General features: G+C 36.6%; 2 protein-coding genes across 2 annotated transcripts; one reads left to right on the top strand and one right to left on the bottom strand.

Moving 5' to 3' along the window:
• LOC126588036 (plasmodesmata-located protein 1-like) lies at positions 1–2,112 on the bottom strand. Its single transcript, XM_050253169.1, has 2 exons — positions 1,124–2,112; positions 1–480 (listed from the first exon to the last, which is right to left on the bottom strand). The coding sequence occupies exons 1-2, from the start codon at positions 1,884–1,886 to the stop codon at positions 341–343; spliced, it is 903 nt and encodes a 300-aa protein (XP_050109126.1). The 5' UTR covers positions 1,887–2,112; the 3' UTR covers positions 1–340.
• A 1,477-nt stretch (positions 2,113–3,589) lies between these two features.
• Positions 3,590–11,961, top strand: LOC126586913 (homeobox-leucine zipper protein ROC1-like). Its single transcript, XM_050251875.1, has 7 exons — positions 3,590–3,696; positions 4,088–4,155; positions 4,282–4,617; positions 5,800–5,928; positions 6,020–6,244; positions 6,375–6,561; positions 11,665–11,961. Exons 2-7 carry the CDS (start codon positions 4,144–4,146, stop codon positions 11,718–11,720), a joined length of 945 nt encoding a protein of 314 aa, XP_050107832.1. The 5' UTR covers positions 3,590–3,696; positions 4,088–4,143; the 3' UTR covers positions 11,721–11,961.
• The last annotated feature ends 1,944 nt before the right edge of the window (positions 11,962–13,905 follow it).

The raw sequence follows: 13,905 nt of genomic DNA on the forward strand, positions 1-13,905 counted from the left end.
TGAAATCAAAAGCTAAAAAGCATATCTTCAAGGAAGCAACAAAAATGATTTGAGGATCCATACATATATGTCTGCCCATTTTTACATAAAACAAAATTTCCAACACAAGTCGGCAAAAGTTGATGAACCCTAAAACTCAAAGGCCACCCATCTCTTACCCTCAGTAATTTGCAGTAAATAATTACACGCCTTTGTTAATTGTTTGTCATTTATCTTCTTCAATTCATTCGTTTCGACAGTCGGAAATTGAGAGGGTACGTGACAAGTAAAAATGGGTGTGTGGATAACACTATTCTAATATTAAAATACTTGTCTTAATTGAAAAGCACTAATTCAATCTTCAATGGTAATCTCCATGCTTCCCACCATGTTTCTTCTTCATGAGTTGCTTAACAAACATCAAACAAACAACTAGAAACCCAAAAGCTGCCAACCCTCCCACTGCAATTGCCACTGTCCTCTGTGTATGGTGCCTAGACCCTGCAAGTTCATACACCAATTAAGCACATCATTCGTTTTAAAGCACTTTTATTCATAAGCGTTTTTACTAAAAATCATTCTATCAAACTTACGTCGAAACAGACCCTAAATGTCAAAAAAGAAAAAGATAAGGAAAGTGATGGCGTTACTCACAATAGAAGGAAACTTCATAAACAAGTCTAAAACACCATACAACCGTCTCTCTCTGTCTCTCTCTCATCCATCGTCATACCGATGTATTATCATCCCAACAGAAATTAAATAATTCAAAGATATCCCACATCAAATTTTGACTTGCATCACCAAAAAAATTAAATTAAGAAAAACCCCACCTATAAAAATCAAAGTGTGTCCGGCCAAAGACAACTTGGTATTAAATACTCGAACATATAAATCAAAGGTCCTAAAGTATAGCCCTTCTAGAGAATGACAAAGAAAAATTTAAAGGACAGTGATTTTCAATTTTTCACACCCTGTTTTTACTTCCGGCACTTATTTATTTGTTTTCGTCATTTTAATTTGTTCAATTCAATGGTTAGAAGAAAATAAAAACACATGAGAAAAAATGAGTAGTGCTGGAATCACTTTTCAAAATTTATACTTCAAAGAAAAGAAAAAGATATTTTTTGGTCTCAGACGTTACCTGATGAAGAAGTTATGCTTGTCACACCATTGGGGTAAAAGTTGTAGCTGATGTAGCACTTCTGAAGATAAATCTGCCCAGAAAATGAACCGTTGCAGTCACTTTTAGCTCTCTGATCAGCAATTTTCACACAATCCCCACAATCCCCACTTCCCAGATCCCCCTCGCACTGCCCCAAAATATACAGAGACTGATAAGTTCCAGTATAAAACCCAGCACTCCCATTTTTCACCCCATTTTCCACCATCCCAAAAGCCTTGTCCCTCTTGTCTGCAAACCCAGCACTCACCCCACTTGCCTGATTTTTCCTACAAATTTTAAACAAAAACTGTGTCCCTGGAACCTGTTGAAACCCAGCAACCTCATACCTCAGGTAACACCCATCCAGCTGGACTCTGGCTGCTACTACCTCCCCACATAGTTTATTGGCCAAAGCTGGAATCTTTTTCACGCAGAGGTTGCAATCGGATGTGCTGAGGTCTCCCCTGCATTGGTACGTCCCCACGATTGCGGTTTGGCCGTCGCCAAAGGTGGTGGAAAAGTAAGTCTTTTGCGACGATTGGGAGACCAGAGAATCGAACAAAGATTTGAGGTTTTTTTTGTAAGTTCCATTTGGGTCTTGGAAGTTTTGGTTTGCACAGCCTTTGTAGATCAAGTTTGTGAGATCAGTAGAAATGGTGGAAAATGGAAAGGAGGCGAGGAGGGTGAAGAAAAACAGAGCAGAGAAAATGGAAGGAGAGGGATTGGAAGTGTGAAAAACCATTTTTGGGATGTAGGGTTTGAAATTTGATCACACCTTGGAAGGTTTAAGAAGGGGTTTGGAGTTTTTTGGAGGGGAGATTTCGGCGATTTCTGGAGATTTGGGTTTAGTTGAAAACAAATAAGGAGCTTGGTTCTGCAATAAAGAGTCGCTGGATGTGTTTTTCGTTGGGTTTTTGGACTTTTCGGGCCGGTTGTGTGTTTTGTAGCCTTGCTAGCTTTTGTTACTCTTTGGAGAACAAAAGTTATACATGCTCCTTTGAACAATTTTTTTTTTTTAATTTCTAAAGAATGAAAGAGTAAGGGAGATCAAAGTCTAAAATATCGATATTATCCCGATATTTTCATTGAAATTTCTGTATTTTTAGATTACCGATATTTCTGATATCATCGATATTTTAGACCTTGATAGGAACTCTATGTGGTACTAAGTCACTCATGTATCTTACTATATAATGTATAAAGTGTAAAATATTGTAATACTTCATTATATATAAATGATTACGGTGTGTTTAAACTTATTTAATTAATTACTACATATTTTCTACACTCACAATGTTTGCTAGCTCGCTATATAATCAACTTAAATCAGTTAAATCCATCATGCAATGCATTTTCTTCTAATTTTTTGTGATAAATTAATAGATAATTAACTAAATAAACATCCTGCAAAGTTTCAATAAAAAATTTCAAGTTTTTCTTACAATTTCCATGGTTTTTATTCAATTTTTATCGATATCGAAAATATTTCGATATTTTTATCAAAATTTTCGTGTTTTTAAACTACCGATATTTTCGATATCCCTGATATTTTAGACCTTGGGAGAGATTAGTTATTCGGAAAGAGTAGAGTTCAAAGTGTTGAGTACCTTGTTTTTGACCGAAGTTCGATATCTCGTTAGTACGCATAGAGTAAGAGTAGACTTATTTAGGCATGCTTTTCTTGTTTTTTACCGGTCTTACCATGTTCGGACCTCTCTTAAGTATAAAAGACGTCTTGTCATGAACTTCGTTTGGTTAACATCGGTAACCTTAGCTCTTAATAATTCCTTGCTCATGCAGATTATCTCCTTTCGTCCCTCTTATATGCTAAAACTACATCCAACGTTTTAGTGGGTATTTGTGTCTTTCTCTTTTAGTTGTGAGTCACTTGCCAAATAATTCGTTTTGGTTCCATAATTGTGTTAGTAGTTAACAAGAAACGGTGGTACTAGCACTATAATACAATGATATTTTTTTATTTGTATGTCTCAAGTTCGATTTACATGATTTACGGATGACGAATTCGATAACTAATTATCAAGTATGACGCAATTTATGACTCAAGAAAGTTGAGATTTTTAAACCTAATCTAAACTATTTGATTGAGTTATAAACTTCCAAGCATTGACCTTCATCTCAACCTTCCTTCAAACTTATATATTTTCCCTTCTCTTGTTATGTCCGCCATGGTAAGTCATATTTTATCTTTTAAAATCCCAACTTACCATTTTGCTCTTCGTCGACCGAAAAATAAAATTTTCCATCTTGGACTTTTTCCGAAATAAAGGTTTTTTTTTTTGTTTGTTTGAACAAAGAAATAAAGTTGACCCTAAATAAAAAAACAAACACATCAGATCACATGGTTCTCACGTGTGATCCCTTCTCCCAAAACCTATATATAAGCACGACTTGAAGAAAGAAGAGGTGTTCAAGTAGAACCCAAAAGCTCGAGGTTGAAAACTAACCCAGTACAAGAAACCAAGAAGCACAAACTTACCACTCTCTCTACTTTCTCTCTCAAATTTTACATCAAGTTCAACAAGTCGCTAGAGGTACTGGTTTCCGAGCATATTGTGTTACTATTTGTCAATAAAGATTTGATTGTTCTTTACCAGAAGCAGTTTTTTTTTTTTTTTTTTTTGTTCTAGTTACATTGGCGGGAATTGAACCCTAGTCTTAATCTTAACTCAATACCTTGTTCTCTCTCGCCTGGCTTTGGTCAGAACAAGTTTCTGATTAAGTTATATGTTTGCATATGATTTGATCATTTAGACTAGGGTTTTTATACCCTTTTGTGTTTGTGCCCCATGAATTCTTTGAATTTTTATCTTTTCTTCCAATGATTGATGTTTGTTTTTGGTACTAGAACCCGAATGTTGTTGTTTGTTAATGGTAACTTGTTGGTGAAGATATTGACCTTTACTTGATTTTTTTGCCCTCTAGTTGCAGAACCTGTTGGTTTTTTTTTCCGTGGCTTGACGTCTTCCCTTCAATCCAAGATGCAAAATATGGTATGACAGCTCTCAATTTTAATTATTATATGTGCTTCTGTATTTATCAAGAAGTTGAAAGATTTAGTAACTCTGGACTCTCGAGTGTTGATATGTTTTGTTGTATGATGGCCTGCTATTTCACAGAAATATAACTGTGATGCTCAAGGACAACCTTATTTAGTTATCTCCTCGGATCCGGATGAGTCTTCTTCCGATGAAGAGATCGATGAGAAATCGGATAATGGGTTCCTACAACTACAAGAGGCAAATAACATCTGCCTTGCAGCTTACAGAGAGGTTATGACATTGGCTATCAACGCAAAAGCTTGGAAGATGGGCCTTCCACCACTCGGTTCAATCGAGGATATACAACAAATGTTCAAGACTCCGCCTTCACCCAGAATGAAAGTAGAATCCTCCGTTGAGCGCATCATTCTTCCTCTTTCTCCAAGGTTTTTGATAACTACTATGATTGACGTGGTGAGATTTTCTTAAACCTGTCATGTCATTAAAGTCCTATTTGAGATTGCTTCTAAAAGGGCTTAAAACGCTTTCTTCTAAGTTTGGCAAGAAAACTTAAATGTGCTTCTAGGTCATAGAAGCACTTTCTGATGTTAGGCACAAAAGCACTTATGAAGTAGTCCCAAACGGGAACTAATAATCCATCTATTAATCCATATGTATATATATAAAAAAGGTCGTACCCAGTGCACAAGGCTCCCGCTTTACGCAGTGTCTGGGAGAGATGAATGTCGGCTAGCCTTACCCCCATTTATGGAGAGGCTGCTCCCAAGTCTCGAACCCGAGCCTTACCTCCATATGTGTGTATATATATATATATATATATATATATATATTTGTTGGAGTATGTGGCCAAGTGGCCAAATAAGTCATTCACTTTCGGCTATTATAAAATTATAAAGGAAAGGAAAAAGGTGGACAACATCCTTCCTTGTTTTGGGGAGGAAAAAAGGGAAAAGGCAACTTTCTCTTCTACACCCGTGGGTTTTGGTCCTTTATGTTTTGGTGGTTGCCTTTGCAGCCTAATAATAGAGAAGAGAAAGAGATAGAAAGCTACGGAGGGTGAGTAGAAAGTGTGGAGCTCATTTTATGTTTTGAGCTGAATACAGAGAGAAGTGAGCAGCAGAAAAAGAGAGTTGCAGCTCCTCTATTTGGTTAGTAATCATCCATCAAAGTAGTTGTTGTTGTAATAGCTTTGAGTTATATGTGTAGAGAAGAAATTATTCATTATATTTCTTTCTCTATTTGTTTCTTTGGTGTGTGAGAGCTATTGGGTGTATTGGGCTTATGGGTTATGAGATTGTCAACACTTTGTAAACTCCCATTTGGTTGATAGTGGATTATTGGGTGAGCTCCTACTGCTCCGAGGACGTACTCCAGTTACACTGACTGTAGAGGAACCTCGTTAAAATCTTGGTGTTATTTTCTCTATATTGTTCTTGCATTTCATTTGATATATTTTCTGTGGGTTAGCTTAATTTGGTTCCGCGTGGTTTGGTGCTATCCTAGCACAACATATATGTTGCTTATGAAGTACAAAAATTTTGGTCCCTTTTTCATCACCTCCATTAATCCATATGTGTGTGTGTGTGTGTATATATATGTATGTTGCTTATGTTGTTTGCCCCTCTTTTTTTTCAGGACAAATGGGCTTCAACCTTTTCCCAAATTGTTCATCAAGGATCTGTACAAGACTCAACTAGTGTTTTTGGACGTCTATCGGCAATGCACAGAGGACAAGAATCTGGCAACTGTATCGATATGACAATTGTAATTATCCCGTTCCCTCGGCAAAAAACATGCCTATTCCTTCCATATAGGTTGAATGTGCTAATCTAATGCAAGAATTTAAATTATGCAGGTCAATGCTGAATTTCACTTGCCTACACCATTTGTGCAAAAACAAAAATACCGTTTTGTCAGATTTGTACGGAGTGTCATGGAAGATACATGGGCTGTAGTTGATCTATCAACTGATTATTTTCAGCAGCATTCATTTGATTCTGCTGCATCGAAAGTGAACTGTCTTCGGAGGCCATCTGGGGTCATTGTTAAGCGCCTCGGGTCGTATGAAAATTTATCCGAGGTTAGTACTAAATCAACTGCAACAAGATCTCTATCTAATTATTTTTCCACATATGGCATATGTAAGGTGATATATAAGAGAATGTAAAATGTAGGGGTTATGACAATTTATCTGTGTTCATGCAATGCAGGTTATATGGATTGAAAATATGGAAGTGAAAGATTGCAAAGTGGATGATGATGAGGACGACGACGATATGCAGTCAGGAACAATGAATTCAAACCTAGCATTCGACGCAAAGCACTGGGTTAATATTTTGTCATCGAATCACAGAAGAAGATGTGCCAACCCTAAAATTTCATCTATATCTGATCAAGGTAATAGATTTTCTTAATCTCAGGTTAAATGTCTAAACATGGCATTACTATTTTGTTAGTGTTTGATAGAGTTAATTCGAAGGAAGAAGAGAAGATGAAATTTCAGAAAAGGAAAAACAGGGAGAGAAGAACGTGGTTGTTTTCTTTCTTCTACTGAGACACAGAGGAATAATTTGTTTTCATTAATTGCCTCTCTCACTCGCACACAACGTGCAAAGAGAGATATATAGCTTTACAAAACTGAGCTGGATCAATACAATCAAAACAGATCTCAGCCACTCATTTAGCTAATAGCTAAGATCATCACACATGACACTCATGGCCTTTACATCTTTATATCTTCTCACTTAGTATTTAACATAAGTGCATACACATATTAACATCACAACTTATTTCTAATCAGTTATAGACTTATAATTCAACACTCCTAAGTCTAAAGCTGATATGACTCCTAGCTTGTCTTTGAGATAGTTAAACCTCTCTTTTGGTAAAGCTTTGGTAAAGATGTCTGCCACTTGCTCTTTGGTAGGACAATAGACCAAATCGACTATTCCTTGCTGCAGAGCATCTTTGATGAAATGGTACCTCTTATCGATGTGTTTTGTCCGCTGATGGAACACTTGATTCTTAGTGATTGAAATTGTAGATGTATTGTCACACTGCAAATGAGTTGCTTCTGTTTGTAGCTCTCCAAAATCCTCCAAGACAAATCTGAGCCAAATAGCCTGAGCTGTGGCTTCAGAGGCACTTATGTACTCTGCTTCTGCAGTGGAAAGAGCAACATAGCTTTGCTTCACAGAAGCCCATGAGAACACTCCACTTCCCAAAGAAAAAGCATAGCCTGAGGTGCTTTTGCTGTCTTCAATTGATCCTCCCCAATCACTATCACAAAATCCAACCAAAACTTCCTTTTTGCCTTTCTCATACTTCAAACCATAATCCAGTGTCCCTTTGACATATCTGAGCACTCTCTTAGCTGTTCCATAGTGCTTTTTTGTAGGATAATGCATATATCTAGCTAGTAAACTAGCTGCATACATCATATCCGGCCTTGTAGCAGTAAGATACAACAAACTCCCCACAATCTTCCTATATTGCTCTTCATTTGCTGCACCACTTCCATCATCTTTGCTTAACTTTTCAGTAGTAACAAGAGGCATGGAAACAAATTTGCACTCCTTCAAGCCAAATTTATCCAACAAAGAAGAAGCATACTTCCTTTGATGAATGAAAATGCTTGTATCAGCTTGTATCACTCCCATTCCTAGAAAATGGTGGAAGAGCCCGAGGTCTGTCATTTCATATTTCACCTTCATGTCTTCTTTGAATTCATTCAACATTTCCTTATTGCTTCCAGTATATATTATGTCATCAACATAGATAGAAACAATTAAGATATCTTCATCTCCCCTTATCTTATTATAAAGAGTTGTTTCACTCAAACTTTTTGTAAATCCACACTTAGTGAAGTAGTTGTCAATTTCCCAATACCAAGCTCTAGGTGCCTGCTTTAACCCATAAAGAGCCTTATGCAATTTGTAAACTTTGTCCTCCTTGCCATCAATTACAAATCCCTCAGGTTGTTCAACATATACTTCTTCCTGCAATTTTCCATTCATAAATGCAGATTTAACATCTAGTTGATATAACTTCCAGCTTCTTTGTGCAGCAAGAGCAATCAAAGTTTTGATTGTGTCGAATCTAGCAACTGGAGCAAAAGTTTCATTGTAATCGATTCCTGGTTTCTGCACATACCCCTTGGCAACCAGTCTTGCCTTGTTCTTTTGTACTGAGCCATCCAGATTCAACTTGGTTTTGAACACCCATTTCACTCCAATGACATGTTTATCACCTGGTTTATCTACAAGCTCCCAAGTTCTATTCTTCTCAATCATTGACAATTCTTCTTCCATTGCTTTTACCCAAGCTTTGTCTTGTGCAACTTCTTCATATTTCTCAGGTTCCACAATACAAAGGTTGCACTATGCTATAATGTCATTTATGCTTCTCCATTTCACTGGAGTATGATCATAAGACTGAGAGATTTTTACAGATTCATAATGTTGCTTTCTTGTTCTTCAATATGAGGTGGAATAAAGGAACTGGAGGCACTACCTTCAATCTCAACCAACTCATGTGAATTCTGAATGTAGGTCACAATAACAGAATTCTCTGAGTTTACCTTCCAATTCCAGGTCATAGTTTCATCAAACAACACATCTCTTCACAAAATTAACTTCTTAGTGCATGGATCAAACACTCTGTATCCCTTCTCACATGTAGCATATCCAACAAACACACATTTGACACTTTTAGCATCTAGCTTCTGTCTTATCTCAGATGGTATATGCACATAACAGATTGATCCAAACACTTTTAGATGACAAATTCCTGGTTTTTTGCCACTGTAGGCCTTAAATGGTGTTAGATTATCAAGTGCTTTTGTAGGTGATTTGTTTAGAATATACACTGTTGTGTGTACTGCCTCTGCCCACAGAAAGTATGACATGCTTTTATCATGAAGCATTGCCTTGGCCATTTCTACAACTGTCCTATTCTTCCTCTCCACTACTCCATTTTGTTGTGGAGTATAAGTCATAGACATTTGTCTTTGTATTCCTTCAGTTTCTAAAATTGGTACATTTGATACAAACTCACCTCCTTTGTCACTTCTTAAGCACTTTACTTTGAAACCACTTTGTAATTCTACCATTGCTCTAAACTTCTTGAAACAAGTTAGAGCCTCATATTTCTGTCTTAGGAAATAAACCTATGACATTCTTGTACAATCATCAACTAGAAGCATGAAGTACTTATTCCCAACAATTAATTCATTTTACATAGGACCACACAAATCAGTGTGTATAAGCTCCAGAGGACTACTTGCTCTCCAAGCTTTCTCTTTTGGAAACCAATCATGATGTTGTTTCCCAAACTAGCATCCGTCACATACACCATTAATCAAGATGTGGAAGACCATGCACCATTTCATTCTCTCTGAGTTGTTTAAGGCTCCTGAGATTTAGATGTCCTAATCTCTTGTGCCAAATCCAGGTAGAACTTGAATCAATGCTAGCTTTCTAAAAACAAGTTGATTGTTTTTCCACAGAGAAAGAGGATAACATATATTTTTCTTCTTCTTAACTTTGATAACAAGATTATCAAGGGAGGGTCCATCAAATATACTACATATGCCTTCTCCAAACAAAAGATAGTATCCATGCTCATCCGTTTGTCCCACACTGAGCAAATTTTCTTTCAATCCTGGCAAGTACATGACCTTCCTAATGTACTTCTTCCCTTTGTTAGTGTCAATTTCCAAAGAACCCATTCCAGCAACAATTACTAATGCACCAGTGGGCATTTGTACCTTTCCAGCAACATTTGTCCTTATATCAACAAGAAGATCAGCATTCCCTGTCATATGATTGTTACACCCACTGTCTATGTACCAGTTACCATTGACATTTGTCTCTGAAATTGCACTATCAGCATAGAACAAATTCCCTGTCACTTCCACCTGATTTACAGAATTTGCCTTTTACACAATCTTTCCTGTAGTGGATTCTCTAGCCCAATGACCAAACTTATCACAATTATAGCATTTGGGCTTCCCCTTATATCTACACTCACCAAAATGAAACTTAGAACATACTCTACACTGTGGTTTGGTACTCTCTTGACCCATTGACTGTGACTGGTATGAATTTGATGCAGGACTATTGAAAGGTTTCTGTTGAAACCGAGGCTTTGAATCCCATTTCTTCTCCTTAGAACTCCAATTCTTCTTGAATTTCGATGGACCAGATTGAGTCTCACCCCTATTTTATCCTTTTGGACTCACTGAGAATGATGTAAATGCCTTCTCAGTGGTATCAACATTATGTAAATCAAACCATTGTTTTTGACTCTTCAAGATTGCAACTACTTCCTGCAATTCTACAGTCTCTAGACACTTTGTGTTTTCTATAACCAAACAAATAGAATCATACGGTTTACTTAGACTAATTAGAACCTTCTGCACAAGTCTCTCATTAGAAAGAGATTCACCAAATGTTCTCATCTGATTAATTAGTTCATTCAGTCTTGTAAGATAACTAGATAGGGACTCATCATCTCGCATTCTAGCATACTCAAATTCTCATCTAAGATTCTGAAGTTTTACATATCTAACCTAATCACCACCATGATATTCGCCATACAAGTAATCTCATGCCTTCTTAGCTGAATCAGCATTAACAATCCGAGGGAAGATATGATCAGATACTGCATTTTGAATGATTCCTAGAGCCTTCGCATCCTTCATAAACACATTAGTCATTTCTTCATTGACTGCATCGTTCGATGACCATTCAGCTTCCTTCTTCTTCTTCGAGTCAGGGGTTGTAATCCCTTTCTCCACCAGATTCCAAAACCCAAGTGATTTGAAGATCGTTACCATCTTAATCCTCAAGAACTCGTAGTTCTCATCGGAGCAAATTGGAGTTCTCACCTTCGAGCTTCCAGATCCAGACATCTTGGTCCGACTGTTGATTTCTCTCCTTAAATGGAACTCCGGTGACCCTCACCGAGCTTTGACTTAACTCAGTGACTTCACAGCTTCACGCCCAGACTTAGTTGATCGTAACCGGCTCTGAGGCCATGTTATTGTTTGATAGAGTTAATTCGAAGGAAGAAGAGAAGATGAAATTTCAGAAAAGGAAAAACAGGGAGAGAAGAACGTGGTTGTTTTCTTTCTTCTACTGAGACACAGAGGAATAATTTGTTTTCATTAATTGCCTCTCGCACTAGCACACAACGTCCAAAAAAAGATATATATTACAAAACTGAGCTGGATCAATACAATCAAAACAGATCTCAGCCACTCATTTAGCTAATAGCTAAGATCATCACACATGACACTCATGGCCTTTACATCTATATATCTTCTCACTTAGTATTTAACATAAGTGCATACACATATTAACATCACAACTTATTTCTAATCAGCTATAGACTTATAATTCAACATATTTGGCCACAAATGCAATTTTGTGTGTTATTTTTAGAATTTGAAATGCAATTTTGGTTCTTATGAATTATTTTCTTCTTATCTTTCTACAGTGACTCAAAGGGATAAGAATGAACTGTCAATGGAAACCCTAATAAAAATTGACTAATTTTGGAATGAAGCTGATCATATATTCTGCAGTGAAAGTGCATGATACATGGCTGGTTTGATGCGAGGTTCCGACCAAAACACATACCGGAATGAACCGTACGCAGCCCTAGTTATGGACTTTCCCGTTTGTGGTTTTAAAGTTTTGAAGCTACAGTGGTGGTAGAACAAATATAGCTTATCAAGCAATAGTTGCTTCCTAGTTGCTTTGCAAGAGTGATCACTACTCTAGACCTGTATAATTGTTGTTTTCTTTTGTTGGAGCTATTGTTATGCCTGATTAAGGTTTTAAAAAGCGCTAGGAGCTAGTTGGGCGGTAGGTAAGAGCCTAGCGTCAAGGGACTTAGGTGGGTCCTACGTGGGTTTTCAAATTTTAATTAGGGTTTTTATCACAAATGGTCCTTGAAATTGACTCAGATCATCAAGATGGTCCCTGAAATTGAAAATCAATTAATGTAGTCCCTGAAATTGGGTGTCATAAATCAATGTGGTCCTTCCGTCATCATTCCGTCAAAAACTTTGTTAAGTGTTGACGTGGCACTTAAATGGGTTCCACAAATTTAATAAAATATTATTTTGTGAATTAAAAATATTTAAATAATAAAAATTATTATTTTTTATAATAAAAAACTTGAAAAAAAAACAAGAAGATGCTTCTTCTGTAACAACCATGGCGTCTCCTCATCTTCCCCCGCTTCTTTCAAGCCCAACCCCCGCTTCTTTCAAGCCCAACAAATCACTCACTTTCAAGTTCAGCACTTCCCGATGGGGTTGTGTTTGGCTGAGATTACATTCGTTGTTAGCTGGAATTTTATCTTGCCCTCCTCGTCCATCTTGGCCTACAGCCACACCCTGGGCCGTGTAGCCCATAACCCGTTTCGAATCAACCCGACTGAATCATCAACCATGACTCGTCACCGTCGCAAATGTAATTGTAGCTAAACACAACCCCATCATGAAGTGCTGAACTTGAAAGTGAGTGACTTGTTGGGCTTGAAAGAAGCGGGGGAGGAAGAGATGCCATGGTTGTTGCAGAGGAAGCATCTTTTTTTTTTTTTTTTTTGAAGTTTTTTATTATTTAAATAATTTTAATTCACAAAATAATATTTTATTAAATTTGTGGGACCCATTTAAGTGCCACATCAACACTTAACAAAGTTTTGACGGAATGGTGACGGAATGACCACATTGATTTATGACATCCAATTTCAGGGACTACATTAATCGATTTTCAATTTTAGGGACCATCTTGATGGGCTGAGTCAATTTCAGGGATCATTTGTGATAAAAACCCTTTTAATTAAGTTAAATTATAACAAAAAAAAACACAAAAAACATACAAATAAGTAGCTACAATATATTGAATACATAAAATGACACGTGTATTTAGAGTTACTTTACAAGAAAGAAAGTCCATCGTTATTTTATAAGAAAATTATTGTCCAACCCTTAACCTAAAAAAGTAAAAAATAAAAAAATTGAATTACCTAGAGCCCGCCTACACCACCTAATTGCCATTTAGAGGCTTCACCGATTTTCTAAACGCCTAAGCCTTAATCGAGATGTCGGCTTCCTCTTAGCGCCTAGATCACTTTTTAGAACAATGTGCTTAATAAGATGATTTCTAAAGTACTACAATCTAAATAAAATGGAATTCAAACTCGACTGCAAAGAGAGCAATAACACAACCTTGGTTTGCTGATAAAATGAACATATTTTCAATTAGAAAAAACGGACAAACATATATTTCCTTTAATTGCATTTCTTAATGTAACGAAGGCGGAAAATTGCATTATAAAGTGGGGATCATAGTTAACTTAAAAGATTAAAACGACTATATAGCACATAAATTTAGTGGCCATTTAAAAAAGGCTTTACACGTTCTTCTTTTGTGCTTCATCATGAGATGCAAATGAAATTGTAATCACACTAATGCAATCATCGACAAAACTCCCATTTGGAAAAATATTATTTCTAATAGGGCTAAAATATTTGATTTAGTTACCAAGTAATTACAAGTTTAACTTAATAGTTACCATCTAGCTTCTTGTTATGTGTGAATCAACCATCTAAGAAAGAGTTGCGACTTGTGTTTTGAAATTTTACCAAAGCCAAGTTACTATATAAATTATCAATTAAATATCTCAGACGTTAGTGTACTCGCCCTCAGGACATGACAAGTGTTC

Source organism: Malus sylvestris, chromosome 10 (assembly GCF_916048215.2).
Source record: "Malus sylvestris chromosome 10, drMalSylv7.2, whole genome shotgun sequence".
NCBI classification, from domain to species: Eukaryota; Viridiplantae; Streptophyta; class Magnoliopsida; order Rosales; family Rosaceae; genus Malus; species Malus sylvestris.